Here is a 17,224-nt window from a genome sequence, read left to right on the forward strand (position 1 = left end):
TAATCATTCAATATTTCATCAAAAAATTAAATTTTCTATTAAATTAGACAACTAAAAGATTATTCTTATTTCATATTCTATAATTTCTATTAGAATAAAAATTATGAAGAAATTTGAATGATTTAACTTTTCACTTGGAACAAAAATTATTCATTTTATCTTTGTGATCAACAAGTAATTCAAATTAGAGTGCACCCGGTAGTATAATTAAAACAAAATAAACCGTTAATCACATTTTAACCTAATGATATGAAAGCTCCCTAATAAGTTGGGGGCCATAAGTTTGGTTTTGTTTATACTATAAAAAATACTTCTCAAGTTCTAAATGTAAAACCCATTTTACAGTTTAATTTATATTAAAAAATAAGTTTTAGATTTAAGATGGATGAGTACAAAATTTACATGATGCAAATTTCGATTTTATCTCCAAGGGGATTGGACGGACATAATATTGATTACAACAGGGAAACAGAAAGCAAATATGCAAAAATGTGGATGTCTTCATTCATTTTGCATGCGTCTTGATTGTTTTTACTAAACTTGAACTACTTTAATCTAAACGTAAATTCAAATTAAATTGTGTTCGAAAAATGTCAAAAACATTATTATAAATTTTATTTTATTTTTTTATTTGGGAATCAAATATTTTTAACATTCTATTATGTCTTTTAAAATAATATATTCTTAAAATATTGAATAGTATAAATTTGATTTGAAGTAAGTATTGCTTATTTACAATTGAAATTAGCAGATCATTCCGATCAGAGTGCGCACACACACACACACAGATATATATTGGAGAGTTATAAGCAGAAATATAATAGACTTTTAGTATATATCTCAAGGTGCCATAAATTTACACGTCAAAATATCCACCTTATTAATAACAAAACAACACAACATTTTTTTATTAAAACAAAAAAGAACAATAAGAACATGTTTGGGTTCCATCACATGTAACAAGAAGAAACTACTTTGTTGAGGGTGCTATACTTCTAGACACTGGGGCGTTGTGTGTTGTGGGAATGTCCAATGTAGACGTGTGATTGTCGTCTCTTAACTGTCGTGTGCTTTCAATTTCATGGCTTCGTTCCCTTTTACTTTCTCTGTTCTTCCCCCACAGCACGCTGTAAAGTCCAACCACCACCAAAATCATCCCACCAACACTGCAACAAATTAAAACCAACAAACAAATTCATCATTTTTAAGTAAATTTTAACGTGTTTTTATCTTAAAGTAGATGAAATGACAGCAATCGATCTTCTAAAAACAAACTTAGAAGGAAATACATATGTACCTTCCCCAGTGAAGTGTCTCCCGCCAGGCAAATGCGGAGAAAATGGCAGTGATTATAAAAGCAAGAGGAGTGAACAATGCTGGGAATACTGCACCTTTCTCCTCGATAACGCACAGTTGGAGCCAATAGGAAACCCCCGTTACAACCAACCCCTGAAACCACAACGCGTTAATTATTAATTACTGCTTGTAATTATTAAGTGATATAATTAAAAATAACATAATTAATTTATAATCAGGATTAACATACACAGTAAGCCACAGCAAGAAGGTTAAGATCCCATCCAAGCTTCCATGCTGAAGGATCCCTCTCCAATATTACAGCCAAAACAGCTGTTTGTGTACAGCAGAAGAAGCACTGTAGAGCTGTGAAGCGAAGTTTTGCTGGGTATTTCTTCACAACAAATCCCTGAAAACAAGTTAGTTAATTTGCTATATTTCTGTTTAAATCCATCAGCTGGCTATACCGTATCTGATCTAATTAAGCAATTATATATATATATATATATATATATATGAGACTAATATTGATATCATATACCTGCAAAATAAGCCACAAAGCCATAGTGACGTTTGATGAGAGCATCATAATAACTCCTTTGATTTGATCTCCTTTAGAGTGAGATCCTACAAGTGAATGAGAATTATGCTGCTCATTTGATGCGTGCCCCTTTGCGGAACCCATTACTGGAGGCCCTTTGACCAAAGCAAATATTATTGCCCCACCAAGGCTCAAAATAGAACCCACAATCTTGGCTTTCCCATCCATTTGCTTCATGGAAACGCTTTCCACCCTGACATTTTTTAGCAGTTTGTGCATGGCTTAAATCTCATGAAAAACTACTGATTTTTTGAAACCATGAAGTCGGTTTAATCTCAAGATATATGTTTGGGATGACTTTTGAGAAAGGTAACCCCTACTCCGAAGGCCAAGTAATTGAAGTTGAAAAAACTTTTTTCTGACATTTGGCTCTTGGCTTCTAACTTTTTCTTAAATTTGAAAATTCTAAAACTGATTTTTCAATCAATATACATCTAAATAAATTCGTCAGACTGATATATTTATAGAAGTCTATCCAAACGTAAATTAAGTTATACTAATTGAGTTTTACTCTAATTTCAGTTCAGTTGGGATAAAAGCGGTTTTTGCAAACCATAATCCAAACAAGTTATATTCGTACCTGAATATAACAGCCATGATGAAAGTGACGGCCGGGATAATGTTTGCGAAGGCTGAAGCCAATGTTGCAGAGACATAGTTCAGTGAAGCACAGTAAAAGTTTGTAGCTAAAGTTAACCTGAATGTAATTTAAGCACCAGCACAAGGTTAATTAGTGCAGAGACATATATATAATGATTAAGACTCTTGTTTGATGAATTGTCGTCAAGATTGTTCACAGATTAATTAGCCGTGATTGATATATGATGAAAACAAGAGATACTTTCATACCCAACCAAGGTAACGAGAAAGATTTTGCTGAGTACGGTGAATGTCAAGGAAGTATCCTGTTTACTGCAGATATAAAAGACAAAAACATAAGCTTGATAATTGAGCTTAAGCCTAGGTAAAATGATTATTTGTTAATGGAGGTAACTGAGAATACAAAAAGGAAGAGTGAAGAAAAGGACCGGTCAAAAAATGCGAAGGGACTCAAGGAAACGAAGGCAAAAGCCTGCCGGTAAACAACAAACACAAAAAGGTTCATTCCCTTAGCAATTGCAGCTTTTGATAACAAAGCCAAGCCTGCGCCAATAATCTGAATGATGATCATCGCAGCATAAGCCTTATATCTGCCCACCAACCTGAGTAAACTCCTCATTTTTCTTTTATTTGTTTTCCTCTCGGCCTTTACTCACTTTTCATGAGATTTGCACAAAGAAAAGCTTAATTGGTTAGATGCAAGCAAAACTGATATATAGCCTGGTATATAGGAGTCTATGGCGCAGGGTTGCTTGTATTGTCTGGAGCACTTCTAGCGAGTTATTGTAACAATATACAGGAGAAACAAGTACTGTGTGGCTTTACGATGAAACCACGCGTGTTTTGGTAATTTTTAAGGTGAAATTAAACCAGAATACGAAAAACAATGATTTTGAGCTATTTGTGTTATTAAGACAATAAATAGGTTCAGATGCAACTTTTGAATACACAAAATATCAATTAAGAAAGTCACTTATTGCTATTTATCATAAAGTTATCATATTTGCAAGCTGTACGTTAATGGTTTAATTTTCATATTTTAATAAAAGGTACAAAGGCTCGGCTTGTTTGTTTGGTTCTCATCGATGGATATGATTCATCCAACGTAGAAAAGGCACTTCCCTCTGTTCAGTGAACAAATTGTTCAAGTGCCAATTCATTATGTACAATGAACTAAAGCAGATAAATAAGATTCCAAAATATCCCTATATTTTTGTCAAAAATATGATTAAAAATAATATTTTACCAGCTTAAAAATGTTTTCAAGTTAAAAGAATGTTGTCTTATTACTCCTAACAAAACAGAACTGAAAGATTTGGTTATATTCTAATGTAATGATTCAGCTGACGTGGAAAAGGCACTTCCCTTTGTTCAATGAACAAATGGTTCAAGTGCCAATTCATTATGTAAAATGAACTAAAGGATATAAATAAGATTCCAAAGTAAGTATCCATATAATTTTGTCAAAAATATCATTAAAAATAACATTTTACAAGCTTAAAAATGTTTTCGAGTTAAAAGAATGTTGTCTTATTATATTACTGCTAACAAAAAAGAACTGAAATATTTAGTTATATTCTAATAAATTAATGTAATGATTATGACTCTAAAAATATTATTACGTGCCAGAAGATTATCTTGCGGGAAAAAAACGACTTGATGATATTTCGAAACAACTTTTGGTCATCAGTGACATCATTCCTACAAAAATGACAAAGCCTATGAGGCTATAACTCGGAAATATATTATCTGCTCAATAATTAATTAAATCATTTAGGAGGCCTTCTAACATCTAAACTACTAAAATTTTAAGCAGCTTGGAAAAAACTTAATGGTATGAGAAAGCATGTGAAGGTTTATATATGTGATGTCTTATGCGGATAGAATCATTCTTTCGTTTTGTTTCGAAATCAATAATCAAATAATATATTTATGTAAATAATTTATCCAAAGCCCCATTACACGTAAGTGATAATTAACAGTAATTCAAATTAGAAAGCAGAAGAGACATGAAGCATAGATAAAAAATTTTGTAACACAACATAAAACTATCTTTACATACATGCAGATATTTTGATTAACAAAATAACTAGATTTAGAATTAATATATATATGTTCATTATATTCTTAGCACAAGAGACTTCATCAACCCACTAACAAAAAGACAAATTTCTCTTAATTCATTTTTGTGAAACCAAACAGTTCATCAGATCTGTGAAGAGTACTCCAATGTAGTGTCCTGATCTTTTGATGGTTGGGTGTTTCCAGGGTTTATTTGGACCTTTTCAGTTTCTCTGTTCTTTCCCCATAGCACACTGTAGAGTCCAATCACCAGCAAAATAGTTCCCCCCACACTGCCATATATTAAAGCAACGAACCACACATCATTTTTCTAATTAATTCACTCCTGAAACTTCATCCAACTCAACTATGTTACATCAAGATGACATTCTCTTTTTTCTTTTTCTTTTTTTCTTTTTTGCCGGAAGAGAAGAAATCTTAACATATCATAATTTAATGGAGAATTTGGTAAGTAATAAACCAAAAATAAAAGCATCAAATTCTTATAATGTTAAGGAATATATGTATGGACCTTCCCCAGTGAAGTGATTCTCTCCAAAAAAGTGCAGAGAAGATGGCAGTGATTATGAGGGCCAGAGGAGTAAACATGGCTGTGAATACTGCGCCTTTCTCCTCTACAGTGCAAACTTGCAGCCAATACGTAATTCCTGTCACAATCACACCCTGAAATAATGACAACGGATTAATTTGGAAGTATGTTATAACAAGGCATTTAAAGTGATGTTGTTCTTATTTAACTTCACCCTAAACAATCAGTAAATCATAAAAAAAGTCAGCTCTAATTAGTATCAATTAACGCTAATGCTAAGCAAAGAGTGAATCCAGTTTCTAGTGAGTTCGTATATATCTCTCACACTGATATCAAATTTATTACTCTATAATTGGTTTAAAGGGCATATGCATATAAATTAAGAAAGATATTAAATGAAAATTTAATTGAAAAAAAAAAACTAGTTAGATCGATTAGATCATAAGAATTTAAATGAGTTATGTTCTGTAACAAGATTAAGAAAAATCAAACCGTATATTTCCTGTCATAATAATGACTGTTAGATGACATGACTTAGAAACAATGGGCTACGAAAATGACGTTCTCCTATTTCCTTGGAGAAAAATGCATCCACTGTGGCTCAAAATGATAATTTGACGTTTTGCACTACACTGTAAAGCGTAACAGAGCATTTTGGTCACTGATTTGAAGAGATATGAGATAGATAACCAATTGTCCACAATAGTCTAGGCAACACATTATTAGCCATCTTTAGAAAGAACACATTTAATTTCTGTAAATAGAAAAGAGAAACTTGTGGCAGATGTTCTTTTGACTTGGTATTATACAATCTTATAGATAAAGTGGGGTCTAAATTCAACATACCTAGTTAAACATTAGCTAAATGTAAACACAAGGATGGCATAAAAGCATACACAATAAGCCACAGAAAGTAGATGAATGTCCCATCCAAGCTTCCACGCTGAAGGATTCCTTTCCGCTGTGACAGCCAAAACAATCGTCTGTATGCAGCTGAAGAAGCACTGCAGGGTAGTGAGGCGAAATTTTGCAGGGTATTCCTTTACAATAAATCCCTGAAACAAATAAATTTGAGCACAAGCTCACTCAGAAGGAATATACTACCTCTGTCTTTAATATAAGATCTTGTTTGACTTTTATTTTGATCCTAAATATAATACTCCAATCCACTTTGTCTCTAATAATTATACATTTTTTTCAAGGTAGTTCTTTTAATAATTGTAGTTCTAGTCAGTACACTTGATTAGCAAAGACATTTTAGGAAAGACAACACGTATTTATTATAAATAACTAACTTAACTTATTTTTTTAATATCCTCAAATTAGTCAACTAGCTTTTATAATTAGGACCGGAGGTAATATTATATATCCATCATATGCTCTTGAGATGTTGAATATCGACCTTAGAGCAACACTTTATTTGATCTAACATACCTGCAAAATAAGCCACAAAGACCAAGCAGTGTTTGCAGAGAGCATCATAATAACTCCTTTAATTTGATCTCCTTTAGAGTGAAGTGCTGCTATTGAATGAGAAACATTCTGCTGATTTGAGGTATGCCAATTTATGAAAGCTATTGAAGGTCCTTTGACCAAAGCAAATGTTATTGCCCCACAAAGGCTCAAAACAGAACCCAAAATCTTGGCAATCCCATGCATATGCTTCACGGAAATGCTTTCCACCCTGACATTTTAAAACCAGACACTTTTTTTTTCAGCTTAGATGACCAAAGCAGGAATACACACACTACGCATATTACTGTTTGATAGATGAATAAGTCTCACTTACCTGATTGTAAGGGCCATGATGAAAGTAATGGCAGGGATGGTGTTTGTAGTGGCTGCAGCAAATGTTGCAGACGTATAGTTGATTGCAACATAGTAAAGATTGGAACTTAGTGTTAACCTGAATAAGCATGCAAAGACATATTGGATAATTAGAAAATATATTTTGTAATCTGTATATTTCTGTCTTTTTACTTGCCTGATAAAAGCATATATAGTACTCATTAGATCTTTCCACAAGCTATCGTTCTGATATTATTTGGCTTTGACAGTGGGAAAAAGATCAATTTTCAAAGATTAAGACTTTTTGATCAATTTTGAATGATTAAGACTAAACAGACTTAATAATTCAGAATAAAAGCAGATGCGTACCCAACTAGGGAAACAAGAAAGATTTTGCTCAGCAAGTTGTATGACAAGGGAGCACCTTGTTTACTGCAGATTTAGGAGATAAACAAAATTGTTAGTTTGAGTTAGGTAAAATGATTTGTCAATAATGGAGATGCCAAAAATATGAAAAAGCAATGGCGAAGAACCAGTCGAAGAATGCGAATGGAGACAGGGCAAGCGACGCGAAAGCTTGCCGGTAAACAACAAACACGTAGGGGTTCATTCCGTTGGCTATTGCAGCTTTGGACAACAAAGCCATGCCTGCATACACAAACTGAGTGAAGATCATTGCAACATAAGCCCTATTCTTGGCCACACAGCAAACTGAACTACTCTTCATTTCTTTGTTTCTTTTCCCCCCCTTTCTGCCTTTACTAACTCTCTGCGAGCTCTGGACAAGAAAAACGTGCTTTTACATAGTTATTATATAGATATTTTGATGTTGAAACTCATCATTATATTATTGGGTTTAATGCTCACCCTTTTCCTACCCTAATTTTGTGCTGATTCATTTCCATGAATCGAACATCCGAAGTGGTGGAAAATGTGTAGTTCCACCCAATTCAAAAAGATATATGATGAGGCACTAGTGTCTTCTCAATAGAAGGACATAGCAGGATCCATCGGGGCACGCTTATATTTGTACCTTTTGTATGCAACAGACACAGTACAGCAAATTAGGAAAAGTGTAAGTGGACAAAATTTGATTTTGACTTGTTTATGTCACCACAACTAAAGGGATTTATAGCCAATTCTTGTAGGCACCAAAACTCAATTAAGAAAGATAACTGATTAGCTGTCGGACCAGGAAATTGTTTGTTATCAGGTATCTATCTGTAATCTAGCGATCTGATATTTTTCTTTTTTGTTTTTGCCAAGTGCTACGAAACACAATATCTTATAAAGATTTTATTTAGTTAATTCTGTACATGTTACTATGACCATGGACAAGTGCATGTGACACAAGAATATAACGTAAAGTGAATCCCAATCAATGTCTCTGGTAGCTAGGGTGTTACTATAGATACTCCTTATAAACTTCACTTTTAGAGATAAGTCTGGTTTAAAATATAAGTTTTGTTTCTTAGCTTGTTTGAGTATTTATTACTTTTTTTTCCTATTTTGTTTTTAGTTAACTATATTTAGTACTCTCTATCTCATTAATATTATTCCCATATATTCTCTTTTATCATTTTTTTTATTTATTGCCTCTCATCTTTTCTCTTAATAAATTATGGCAGATTTAGAAAGAAAGAAAAATTTATTTCAGACCTATTTATTATTTTTAACTAGTTATAATTGCTAGCTCGTTAAATATAATTTAGTAATTTGAAGCTTATATATAAGGCCAGAGGGAGTAGTTAAAAGAAATAGTAACCCTCAACCATTTCGTTTGTGTTTCTATACTCCCTTATATCCTTGATATGAAACACTTAATTTTAACTGCTTCACATTAATTAAGAAAAGTAGTGAAAAAAATGGTTTGTTTGGCCGTCGTTGATTAGTATTTATAAGCGCATAAATATGCAATAATTGCAGTGAATTATAAATATCCCGGTAAAGGACGGTAATAACAGTTACTATTTACACATATACTCGTGCGCATATTAAAAGGAGTAAAGTTTAAAATGGGAAGGACGATATGAATGACATATGCCACCAACTTATGCCATATAGCTACACCACTATAGGAAAGTCGAGTGGGCATGCACTAAGCATTTGAGTTATCGTTTTCAATATTGAAGCACTCTGCAAGACCCTACGATTCCATCAATACAGAACAAGGATATAGTGTCCTGTTTATCATCTCTGGATTTGATTCTTTTGTAGGTTAGCACAAATAGGCTTGCAGCCTAGGACTGAGCTCAGAAATCGCATTTATATTTCATGGTACCCTATTACAAACGAGTTTCACGCACCTTTCGTACTCTTATCTTTGATCTTCACAGTCTGATCTTGTTTAAGTCTCTGAATATCTTCCGCTTTTAAATATAAGACTCACTTTATAGTATAAATTATACTATAAAATGAGTTTTGTATTTAGAGTGTGTTTGGATGAAATCAAACCATGGTTTGGAAAAATGATTCTGAAGAATAGATTCTGGAAAGAATAGATTTTATGAAAAAGTGATTTTGAAAAGTGAGAGTGTTTGGATAGTTGTTATCAGAAGCACTTTTTATATATACAAATTACTAAAAAAAAAAATAAGTTAATATGATAATTACAGAAAAATAGATTTTATGATATATTTTAATTTGAAGGAATAAAATTGTTAATAATATATTTTTTATTAACATAATTAATAATACATAAGATAATATAATTAATAAATAATTAATATGTATATATATTTATAAAATATAAGATTAAATATGTTTATAAAAAAAATAACAAGATATATATCCTATAGGCTTCCACACTCTCCCTTTTTTCTCCAAAAACAAAAATTTTTTGCTTTTTCTAAAACCATGATTTTGGTTTTTGGGTGGGTGTTTGGGTGATTTATTCCCCAAATTATGGTTTGGGTGGTTTGGGGTGTCACCCAAACACAGTCTTAGTAACGGAGGGAGTATTATCTGAGAAGATGGGGTACTGTCATGCTTAAAGATAGGGTACTGTCATGTTTAAAGATGAGTTAAGAAGAAGAATTAAGGCTTATATGGCGATAATGGAAAGTTACAGGGGTCCCCCACTAAGAGTTTTGGCTTCGATCTAGGGCATACACGTACACAGTAGCCTCATCTGCCATAAGAAACTGCTATTTTTCCCTCATGTGCTTGAAGAATGATGGGTCACGGCTCGACTGGGACACTTGAAAGAATCCACACATATGGCCTTGTTATTTTCATTTCCAAATCTGCACATCCATATCATGGACAAGTAGTGACTTGCCAGGAACTTGCTAGAATATATATAAACAAACGAACTTTAATCAGAAAATAAATCAAACTCGTGACTCAGCATAAATATATATATCCTCAGCTCCCAGTGAAGGCAGTTATGTGATTTATATGGAGACTGGTTTTACAAGTGAGACGACGTTGATTTCGTTGTTATCTTTCCATTAACTAGCTCGCGAGATAAAAAGCCAAGTAAATAATATAGATGAATTTTCATGAATGGCCTGTGCTTAATACATTCCATATAATGCTAGCATTTGAAACAGCCATAATATACATATATATATATATATATATATATATATATATATACACACACACGCGCGGGCGAGCACACTTTGGCCTGTTGTAAAAGCAATAATGAGCGATGCACATTGAACACCAAATAACTTCATTTTTTTTTCAAAAAGAAAAGAAAAGAAGAAGAATGCGCATTTGTTCTTTACAATTAATGGAATATTTGTGCTGTATTGTTGTCTAATGCACGTTGCTATCTAGGTCATGGGCCCACACGCCACTCAATAAATTAAAACACATGAAAATATCAAGGGTTCATTAAATCATCATAGTGCGGACTAATTGCTTGGGATGATTTGATTCGAGAATACATGGCGTTATCTTTGTTAAGTCAACCTTTGGTGACTTAGGGTTCGAAATTAATTAAAGCTGAGGCATAAGACAGACCTCGCCTACTTGTTGGTGAAGGGGGCTTGCAAAAAATTACATTTTAGGTAGTAATTTTTAAAATTTTGACCCCATCGAGGGTGATATTATCATTTCACCTTAAAAGAAAAAGATATTGCTTCCAGGTTCCAACTAAGGGACGTGGGTGCCCCACATTTAAGACATATTAAAGGATTCAAAATTACTTTTTTTTTTCCTAACTATTTTCTTATGAGAGATAATCTTATTCGAAATATTGTCGGGTATTCTACTTTTAAAACGTATATTATTCTTTTAACATTAATTATTTGGGAAGCCCATAAAACCCAGAACCTTCGGTTATTAGTTAACACGGTCCAAGAAGCTAGTCCACTCGGAATATGAATTGGGCCGGATTCATTACCACTATGCCCAAGAAAGTAACTGAGCCCAAATTTTGATTGGACGGATCCTAGATCGGCCTGAGCCCAGCCCAAGCAACGTATTTTCTTCCCACTCAAGCTATTGAATAAAGAGCTTTATACATGTATCCTATCAAAATAAATTTATATAGAGCAGTCTTCTTTCTGGTGCATAAAAAAAAAAAAATTATATAGAGCAGTGCCCACTTCTCATAAAAGTAAATAGCACTTCTGGTTCTTGATATAAAACCTAATTTGTTGTTTAATTTGATTTTAAATATAAAATTCCAATTCATGTTGTATTTAATATTTATTTATTTTGCCATCAAGTAATCCTCATAATACTAGTAGTTGCATATATTAAGAAGTTACCATCAATGGTTAATTCAATCACACATGATTAATAAGGGTATTTTAGAAAAGATAACATCTATTTATTACAAATATCTAACTTAGCTAGTATTTTTAATCTTCCTAAATTAATCACCTAAATGTTATATTAAGGAGTGGAAGTATTTACGCATGATTGTTAAAATATGAATTTCATCTAATTTTATTCGGGGATCCAAGTAGGCAGACATACAAATGCAATGGCGATAAATACTCCAAAAAATAAAATTTATAATAAATTGAGCTATCCATAAATTAGCCACCTCCGGAGATTCATCACCTACACATTAATCATTCTTGTGGATGGGTCTTACGGCTTCAAACTGCCCTTAATCTGCCCCATCAACAACCCTATCGGGCTATTCCTTTAGCTTATAATTAATTAATGGTAATATAGTGGTTGTACAGTTGAAAAAGGAAAATGACATGCTAATACCGTAGTGAATTCCATTGCCTAAATTATAACACTGAAGGACCCTACCAGGTACTCTTTCTTATCCATAATACATGGGCTGGTTTAGGAGTTTAAATTTAATTCTAAATACCAGACATCGATTCATTTTCTTTTTCATACTTATCATTCTAAATTAATTTTTATTTTTTGGTTGAAGTTAACAGTTTCAGTTAGCCGAAGAAGAGAAAACTAATTCTACAGCTATATAATAAGAGGATGACTAATTGAAAAACCAAAAGAGTGATTAAATGCAGAGAGAAGGGCAATTCAATAACTTCACCAGTGAAACCAAAGATATATAAATTAAATAACTAATCGCCAAATGAAAATTTCAAATTGAAACTCGAAATTAATCTCCAGAAGAATAAAGTCATGTCAAAAGGAGGCGTGATGAAGTTGGGAGCAAACGGGTTAGTAAGAAGTTTGGTACATGACAACATGGAAGATTGACCCTAGATTTAATATCCTGTATAAACACTGAGATTCCACCTGTTAATTACTTTTCTACTGTTTTTAATTATAACACGAAAAATCAGTGAATATGTAATGGGACATGATCAGGCGAAGGCCGATTATAAATAAATATCAGGGTTAAAGCAGAATATATGTAAACCTGAATCATTATATAATTGAAGTCCACCACAAGATCCATAATAATGTGTGTGTGTGAATTATTTAGGGAAATTAAAGTAATTAAGGAAGATCAATGACAGAGAAGTTACAGCAAAGGAAAGCATAAGTAAGATGGGGTGAAACCACATGGACGACAAATGATTAGCAGAGCTTCCATAATTCACATGCCCTCCATGTTATTAGCCTTCCTTTTTGTCCCTTTCTATATATAACATCCCAAACTGTTACTGCCAACAAGGCATCTATCTGCCAACCTATATACACACACACACGACTTTCAGTCTCAACTATAAGATCTCATTTATAGTCTATAGATAAAATTTTATAATTAAAACCAGAGGTAATATATATACAGAGAGGCATACAGAAGAACTGAAGTGAATTAGTTTCGCATCTGTGCGGAGAATTGTCATATAAATGAGAGAGAGGAAGAGGAATATAATTCTTTCTAAATTGACAAATGCAGACAGACACATAGGTTCCCATTATTGAGATTCACTGCTCAGCTGTACAAAGCCAGATGTATGGGACCCTTGAAGCACAGTTTTGTAATATCTATATACCTCAGATTCCTGCCATACCTTTATTAATTGATTATGTTTATTTACTTAACTGCTCATCAGAATTTATTTAAAGTCATTCACTGACCTTATACCAATACATATGTGAAAATTAGAGTTGGATGGATGTATAGTTTGCATGATTTTTTGTTAAAGTTGGCCCATAAATTTGATGATTGCACGCAATAATTAAGTTAATTACATCAATTTCTGTGACAAAACACACGTATATACTCGTAATTTGGGTATACATACATAGCTGAATTGTTGTGATCTATATATGTCCATTAAATTGGTACTCCTGATGACTTGTTGCATTTTATAAAACAAAATTAACCTGTTTATACAAATAAAAAAACTAATTGATGCTTTTAAAATTACTCTTTTTCACAAATACCCTTTACTCTTTTCTCTCCTCATTAATCAAAAGCAGCCCTTTTGAAAGGCATCATTTTGGGGGAAAACATAGATTAATTGTTAATATTAAGATTTTACAAAAACAATTATACATGGGAGTACTAAACCTTTTAAATTTTATCTTATAATGAACCATTGAAGAAGGGCGCCTTTAGAATTTTAAAATTTTTTAGACATTTCCTTTTAATATATGTCATGCATAATTTTTTTTAGTGAGATATTATACTATGATATTAATAATAATTATGCGGTGGTGACTAGTGATTGTATTGTATATATGAGATTAAAATTATACAATTATTATATATAATTGGTATGACATGTAGAAGCATCTTGGGTTTCGTTACATTTAATCAATTCCTTACCCACTCTACTCTTCATTATTCTAATACCTAAACTTGTATAATCAAAACATTTCACGAATGATTAGTGATCGAACAATTCAGTACTATCCAAACAAATGTCATTAAATGAATTTACGTATTAATTATTGATCGAAGATCAACTCAATTTTTATTTTTCTCTAACGACAGAAATTATATGGAAACATAGAAATTCATCGAAAAACTTTTATATTGTGAGAGGACGGGTCTAAGCTGACCTATGCATAAGATAGTGATTTAGTGAACCATCACATGCTCTTGTAGGTATAGCATTGAAGCTCATGGCCCCAAAATAAGAACATTTAAACTTCCACAATAATAATTTCCAAAATTTCATTGAAAAGACCATTACCAACCAAAAAAAAAAACTACCAAGTATTATAAATAAATTCCCCAAAAAGAAGCAAATTCTATTCTTATGATTAACTTCTTGTTTTTGGCTGGAACAAAACTTTAGTAGATTCCTGACCGTCAGCTTTGATCTGGACTTTAATTTCCTTGCTGTGCATATGCTTGCACATTCCCTAATCATAACAAATGCCAGTAAATATAAATTAAATATCTGTGATTCAAACACGATTCAAGAAAGAGAAAATCAAAGCTTTTTAAACTCAAAAGCAAATCATTTTCATCGTGTTATAGAGAGAGAGAGAGAGGCATCTATTCCATTTGGCTTTAAAACTCTGAGGTTAATTAAGGCCAACAAAGGCACATGAAATGGTTTATTTATAATGTGAAACAAACAGCAAAATGATGTCCGTAATACAAGCAAAATATACTTGTACACAAATATTATGTGATTTCTCTACCTCTCTCTCTCTATATATAGAGAGAGAGAGGCATATTTATATGAATGTGTAGAGCAATAATTTAACACCATGTCATCTTTTGCATCATTTTTGATAGATGTTTACCTACCTTGCTTCTCCCATTAAACCTCCCTCTCTTGAATATTGTTTTGAATTACTAATTTATCCCTTCATAACTTATCTCTTTAATATTGGTTTCTTTTTTTTTTTTTTGTCCCAATTTGATTATATATATAATGCTAGCTATAGAGCCCATAAACACACACACATATATATATATATATATATATATATTCAGCTAGATGGTGGGATCAACTGCTTTAAAAAGAGCCATTTTCAAACTAAAGAAACCAGAACTAACACATCCTAATGCTGATAAATTTGCACTTATCTCATGAATAATTATTCGGGTCCCACCCCCTCGCCCACTCTCTTGCATTATATCTTGCTTGTTCCATTTGTCATGCCCTTCAATAATTGAGTTCTTTTTTGCAAGGATAAATCCCATTTTTTTGGGATTTAAACATATTATCCTGGCTCCAGGTTCATACTTGCAAAATTAATTTTTATTAATTATATAAGCTACGCAATAATGCTCATTTTTTAGGTTAAAATAATGATGTATGCATTGATTAGTGTTCATGAGTTCACATTCTAATAAGCTTCTCTATTCATTATTCTTTCTTCTATATCCTCAAAATAGATGACTGTGTACAACGGTGTGCACAATAATTAATATTATATTTTTGGTAAATAAAGCCACAAAAAATAATTGGGTCATAAAGTCCACCACGTTGAAGCACGTTGTGGGGTCATTACTATAGTTAATGGGAGTATATATTCAATCAACCAAAATATTAAAATATGCCCACTTTATCCCTTTCTCTTCCACATATATTATCTGGACAATAATTAAATTCGCAAGAAAAAAGAGGGAAGAATTAATTAACACAATAACTCAAACTAGCAAATTAAATCATTGGCAACAATCACACCTCAAAATACACATAGATCAGTACAGATGCAAATGGTCCCTAAAAAACTTCAAATAATTGGCAAATAATTAGCCATCAAAAAATTCATTCTATTTATTATGTTAGGTTGAGCCTAACTGAATTTGTCACCAAGTTATTTTCCATTCATAAATGGTCTTTGCCTTTATAAAGTGACCTTCATCTGACTAAATACGCCTCCATCCCTTTACATAATTCATCATTATCTCAACACACTTAATTAATATATTATTATATCGATTAATTAATTGAAAAAATGTTTCTTAACCAACTACAAAACTCTACGAGTTTATCAAACCATTGATGATCCCCCATTGAAACCAACCCACGTGGCTCCATCAGCATCCAAAGTTTGCTCGAATCATTAAAAAATTATTAGATAAATTTCTGAGTTCATATGTGTAGTCTTGTTTTCTTTTTCATTTTAGGGTTGGTGATGTTCCATTTTGATGATTTGATTTCATTGCATATTTATGCGCATCATCAAGCAGTTTGAGTCTCTGAAAATTAAAATGGTAAAGAAAGACCGAAAAGAATAGTTGATAAAGTTATTGAAGATGATTTTGGGTTAACAACTTTTAAAGATTTGATCATCGACGGAGTTTAATGTGGTCATACGATTCATGTAATTGATCCCACCTGAGAAGATAAGACTCGTTGTTGGTGTATAGATCAATAGGGGAAATCCTTTGATCACTTGGACTGATGAAATTCATGATCAAGAGTGTTGAAGATGTTAATCTCAGGGGTGATTTGGTAATTTGAGACTCCCCCAACATTCAGCAATTACCAAAGCTGACCTACAGACGGATGGGCCACACCTTGTTATCAACATCGTCGCTATCTAGCAGGCTGTTCCCACTACCACAGTTAAAATTCCCAAAATACATTTTATTTAAATAAAATTTCATCCCTCTAATTGTATCGTTGTTTTTATTTTTTTTCGTTATCATAATTAGTTTTTTACTCTTTTTTTTTAAATGTACTATATAGTATAAATTATTCCTTCCTCTTCTTTTCCTTCCCTTTTTTCAACACTTACGTACGACTCACATAAGAATAATAAAGAACCCTTGCCTTGTGATTCATTTTCAATATTCAACGGAAAAGAAAAAAGACATAAAATAAGAGAAGATTCCGTGGCCTAATAAATTAAATTAAGGAACACATAATACACAGAGAAAGAAAAGTTGCTTGAGCTAAATTTAAGCATAATTTTCCAAATTTTATATGATGAAATTGACAGAGAGATGCCACCTAAAAATAAACAAATATATTAATTCACCTCCCTCTGATCTCTCTCTCTGCACGCTCCAT

The 17,224-nt window shown here is 32.3% G+C and overlaps 2 protein-coding genes across 2 annotated transcripts; both read right to left on the reverse strand.

Annotated features, from left to right (window-relative positions):
* Nucleotides 1-970: 970 nt before the first annotated feature.
* LOC114729851 (WAT1-related protein At1g43650-like) lies at nt 971-3,116 on the reverse strand. Its single transcript, XM_028916889.1, has 7 exons — nt 2,926-3,116; nt 2,747-2,809; nt 2,478-2,594; nt 1,838-2,090; nt 1,547-1,705; nt 1,298-1,449; nt 971-1,166 (listed from the first exon to the last, which is right to left on the reverse strand). The coding sequence occupies exons 1-7, from the start codon at nt 3,114-3,116 to the stop codon at nt 971-973; spliced, it is 1,131 nt and encodes a 376-aa protein (XP_028772722.1).
* A 1,464-nt stretch (nt 3,117-4,580) lies between these two features.
* LOC114729831 (WAT1-related protein At1g43650-like) lies at nt 4,581-7,623 on the reverse strand. Its single transcript, XM_028916873.1, has 7 exons — nt 7,430-7,623; nt 7,266-7,328; nt 6,898-7,014; nt 6,543-6,792; nt 6,005-6,163; nt 5,091-5,242; nt 4,581-4,851 (listed from the first exon to the last, which is right to left on the reverse strand). Exons 1-7 carry the CDS (start codon nt 7,621-7,623, stop codon nt 4,704-4,706), a joined length of 1,083 nt encoding a protein of 360 aa, XP_028772706.1. The 3' UTR covers nt 4,581-4,703.
* Between the last annotated feature and the right edge of the window lie 9,601 nt (nt 7,624-17,224).

The sequence above is a fragment of the Neltuma alba genome, unplaced genomic scaffold, assembly GCF_004799145.2.
Source record: "Neltuma alba isolate B1F8T4 unplaced genomic scaffold, ASM479914v2 tig00002487_pilon, whole genome shotgun sequence".
NCBI lineage: Eukaryota > Viridiplantae > Streptophyta > Magnoliopsida > Fabales > Fabaceae > Neltuma > Neltuma alba.